The sequence below is a fragment of the Apis dorsata genome, unplaced genomic scaffold (genome assembly GCF_000469605.1).
Source record: "Apis dorsata unplaced genomic scaffold, Apis dorsata 1.3 scaffold_407, whole genome shotgun sequence".
Taxonomy (NCBI): domain Eukaryota; kingdom Metazoa; phylum Arthropoda; class Insecta; order Hymenoptera; family Apidae; genus Apis; species Apis dorsata.
This window is the reverse complement of record NW_006263665.1, coordinates 500,080-504,919: the sequence shown is the minus strand read 5'-3', so window position 1 is coordinate 504,919 and position 4,840 is coordinate 500,080. Positions and strand designations below refer to the sequence as shown.

General features: G+C 39.1%; 1 protein-coding gene across 2 annotated transcripts in view; it reads left to right on the top strand.

The window, feature by feature from the left end:
• Nucleotides 1-4,840, top strand: part of LOC102675877 (acetylcholinesterase-like) — a 196,944-nt gene that overhangs the window by 36,756 nt on the left and 155,348 nt on the right. The window contains exon 1 of one of the 2 annotated variants that reach the window (XM_031512272.1): nucleotides 577-1,038. The exons of the other annotated variant lie outside the window; for it this stretch is intronic. Within the exon in view, the coding sequence (XP_031368132.1) occupies nucleotides 756-1,038 (283 nt within the window). The 5' untranslated portion in view covers nucleotides 577-755. Of the gene's footprint in view, nucleotides 1-576; nucleotides 1,039-4,840 lie in introns of those variants that run through there. 2 annotated transcript variants of the gene reach the window in all.

The following is a 4,840-nucleotide window of genomic DNA, read 5'->3' as shown; positions in this document are numbered from 1 at the left end:
CAAAAGCCGGCTCCCACGGCCGGTCCCCCACTCGCTAACTTGTTGAGCCTCTCTCTCTCCTCCTCGCCAGGACATATATATATATATACAAACACACATATATATATATCCTCTTTCTCCCTGGAATAAAGGAAAAAGAAAGAAAGAAAAACCAAACTTACCAAACATCATCATCGACATGACGACGAGGATCCTACTACTCCTTTTCCTCCTTCTCTCCTCGTGCACCGGGCCGAGCAGGGGCAACGCAGTGTCCTCGCAGAGGGGCAACGTGCACAACGATCCCCTGGTCGTGGAGACGACTAGCGGCCTCGTGCGCGGCTTCCCCCGCACCGTGTTGGACAAGGAGGTGCACGTGTTCTACGGGATACCGTTCGCCAAACCGCCGATCGGCCCCCGCCGTTTCAGGAAACCGTTGCCGATCGAGGCGTGGCACGGCGTGTTGAACGCGACCGTGTTGCCGAACAGTTGCTACCAGGAGAGATACGAGTACTTCCCCGGCTTCCCCGGCGAGGAGATGTGGAACCCTAACACCAACATATCCGAGGACTGTTTGTACCTGAACATATGGGTGCNCCCTCAGATGGCTCAGGGACAACGCGGAGGCGTTCGGCGGGGACCCGGAGTTGATCACGATCTTCGGCGAGTCGGCGGGCGGCAGCTCCGTGTCCCTGCACCTGATCTCCCCCGTGACAAGGGGCCTGGTGCGCCGGGGTATACTGCAGAGCGGCACCCTGAACGCGCCCTGGAGTTACATGAGCGGGGAGAAGGCGAACGAGGTGGCGAGGATACTGGTGGACGATTGCGGATGCAACTCGACGATGCTGAACGAGAATCCAGCGAGGGTGATGGCGTGTATGAGATCCGTGGACGCGAAGACCATATCCGTTCAACAGTGGAACAGTTATTGGGGAATTCTTGGCTTCCCCTCGGCACCGACCATCGACGGGATCTTCCTTCCCAAGCATCCTCTCGATCTGTTGAGGGAGGCCGATTTCAAGGACACCGAGATACTGATCGGTAACAACGAGAACGAGGGTGAGTTTTCCTCTTTCCTTTCGCCAGCTTCTCCTCATCTTCGCGTCCCGTGGATGGAACACGCTCTTTTTTAGATGGATAGTCGATAGTTGTACGTATATTTTTTTTTTCGCAAAGTCAGAAGCAATGAGAAGAAAGAAGAGGGATGTTTCGTTACTTTCAGATGAATAGTTTTATATATATTTTTTTTTTGCGTTAGAAGGAATATCCAGAAGGACTGGATGAGAAGAAAGAAGAGGGGTGTTTCGTTACTTTTAGATGGATAGCTGATAGTTTTATATGTATATATATTTTTTCGCATCAGAAGGAATGTCCAGAAAGAAAAAGGAGAAGGTGTTTCGTTATTTTTAGGTGGATAGTTATATATATTTTTTTTTCCCGTCAGAAGGGCGGGATAAGAAGAAGGAAAGGGGTGTTTCGAAACATTCGTTACTTTTAGACGAATAATTTTATATGTATATATATATATTTTTCGCATTTTTCGTCCAGAAGGATTGGACGAGGAGAAAGAAGAGGGGTGTTTCGTTACTTTTAGATGGATAACTGATAGTTTTATATATTTTTTTCGCGTCAGAAGGACGGAATAAGAAGAAAGAAAGGGGTGATTCGAAACATTCGTTATTTTTAGATGGATAACTGATAGTTTTATATATATATATTTTTTTTCGCATCAGAAGAGCAGGATAAGAAGAAGGAAAGGGGTGTTTCGAAACGTTCGTTACTTTTAGACGAATAATTTTATATTTTTTTCGCATCAGAAGAAACGTTCAGAAAGACTGGATGAGAAGAAAGAAGAGAAGTGTTTCTTTACTTTTAAATGGATAGTTGATAGTTTTATATATATATATTTTTTTTCGCATCAGAAGGGCAGGATAAGAAGGAAAGGAATTTTTCGAAACGTTCGTTACTTTTAGAAGAATAATTTTATATTTTTTTCGCATCAGAAGAAACGTTCAGAAGGATTGGACGAGATGAAAGAAGAGAAGTGTTTCTTTACTTTTAGATGGATAGTTGATAGTTTTATATATATATTTTTTTTCGCATCAGAAGGGTAGGATAAGAAGAAGGAAAGGGGTGTTTCGTTACTTTTAGACGAATAATTTTATATGCATATATATTTAATATAATTAATATATATATAATTATATATTTAATATATGTATACATATATTTTTCGCATTAGAAGGAACGTCTAGAAGGACTGGACGAGAAGAAAGAAGGGGAGTGTTACTTTTAGATAGCTGATAGTTTTATATGTATATATACTTTTTTCGCATCAGAAGAAATGTCCAGAAATACAAGAAAAAGGAGAAGGTGTTTCGAAACGTTCATTATTTTTAGGTGGATAGTTATATATATATTTTTTTCCCGTCAGAAGGGCGGGATAAGAAGAAGGAAAGGAGTGTTTCGAAACGTTCGTTAGTTTTAGACGAATAATTTTATATATATACATATTTTCGTAATATGGGATGGGATAAGAAGAGGAGTGTTTCGAAACGTTCGTTACTTTTAGATGGATAGCCGATATTTATATATATATATATTTTTCGCATTAGAAGGAACGTCCAGAAGGACTGGACGAGAAGACAAGAGAGGGATGTTTGGTTAGGTAAAAGCAGGGAGGGGGGAGGAGAACAATGGTTCCGGTGTATTGTATATCGGTGGTTGGATAATAAAACCCAGTATATATATCGGCGGGGTGATCCTCCCTTTCTTGTTAATGAAAAGCCGCGGACGCGGCTAACAGAAGCCCGCCCTTTCGAAGAGAATTATTAAAGCCCACGGCTTTCTTAAAACCGCGCGTCGTCGTCCCACTCTGGCTAATTAACCTTTGCTAAATGCCTCGGGGACCTGGATATAATAAACGTCTCGCTCTCGTTGCGCGCACGACGGAGATAAAAAAAAAAAATCAGATTCTCGAATTTATATCTCTCCGTCGAATTTTATCGAAAAGGTTTGAAAGAGGAGAAAATTTCGCGCGAAGGGGAAGAAGTTTCGAATAATGGAAGAAGAGATGTATTCTATCGCGTGGAAATATCTTGTTTTTAAACGACAGATCGTTTATGGTGTTATGTATTTTTAATGAGGTGTTACGTATTTTTTAAAGCTTGAATCTAAGAATTAACAGCCGATCGAACGAGAAGAAAATAAAAATTTTACTTTCGAGCATATTCTGAACGATATAATTTCGACGAAGATTTGCGTGAAATATTGAAATAATGAAGATGGTGTCGGTCAGCCAGAAAGAAATACGATTTTCCACGAGTCAAATGTCTATTAATAACAGTTTCTCGCTCGAGTGGAGTCGAGATATAATTAAGTATACATATATATCTCTTCTGTATCTCTCGATTTAAACCGTCTCGATATCTCTTTTTCTCTCGCTTGGAATATTCGATGATTATTCTCTCGATCATAAATCACCCTTGTTCGAGCTTCCCCTCGAATATTCGATCTTCAAATCGCATTGATGGAACAATGGGTGAACTTGTTGGGTTTTCTCAATTGAAGGAAGGAAAAAAAAGAAAGAAAAAATTATGCAATCACGCGAGATTAAATGATTAATCGAGTTCGTTGGGTGCAACGTTCAGTTGGAGAAAAATCTGACGAGTCTCCATTTGTTCTCGCTTGAACGAATCATCGGATCTTTTAGAACTGAATTCCGCTTCTTCAAAAATCTTTCGCACGTCTGACGTATATAAATGAGGATAATAAATAACTATCATTTGTTTAAAATTATTTTTATGCCACTCTTTCGATTTTAAGTTCGATTATTCGTCAATTCTTTGACACGTGACGTAATAAATATAAAATAACAAAATTTCGTAATTTTGAAATGTAAAAGCAAAAGAAGAAGCGATAGGATAATTAAGAGGTTAATTCGCCGTAAGTTTCTTTCTTTTTTTTTTTTTTTAAAATCTTTTCTTTGTTTCGTAAATTGGATAAGTCTCTGTCGGAAGGTTTCGCTTCGAAACGATTTTAAATGTCAGTCGGTCGATAGCTGGCTCTCCGGGAAACCCATATTACCGAACCTCTCGTTACCCCCGATAGCCTGAACTATTCGAAAAAGAGGAGGGATCCTTCTAGTGGTAATTGGAAACGTGTAGGTACCGGCCACGATTAGCCAGATCGCATAAAGTATCGGAGTTTTAGGAAGATTGTGGCCACTTTCTTTTGTAGAATCACTGGTAACCTACTTTCCCCTTTTCGAATCCACTTTTGCCAAGATTTAATTTTACACCCAAAGAGAACGGTAGTAGATCATCCGCGAAACGTTCTTTTAGATATAAAATGTGGAATAGAGGAGAGATTTTTTCTTTTTTTTTCTTTTTTTATTACTGAAACGCGTTCAAATACTCGTTATGAAAATATATTGTACTTTTAAAATATTTATCATAATTTTCCTAATGTAACGTATGTTCAATCAATAATCCTTTCAAGGATTATGAACAAGCATCATATCTGAAAAAATTAATTTACACGCATTCAATGCCAATTTCCATTCAAATTATTATATACATCGATAATTTCATCCAGTCTTTTTTTTATCCTAAATTGGCATCTTTATATCTGAAAAAAAAATTATTTACAATTTGGAAAATATAACATTCGAAATTTTTAAATTTATTTTCTCAATTATTACGCCATTGAGTGTTTCTTTTTGTATTTACGCTAGTATCGGATTGCGTGTTAAATTATAATGTAAAAGAATGTAAAAGAGTTTGCGATTTTGCACGGGAAAATGAGCATCTGAGAAAGATACAGTCTCTTCGCGACAGATAATCGGAGAGATAGAGATGAA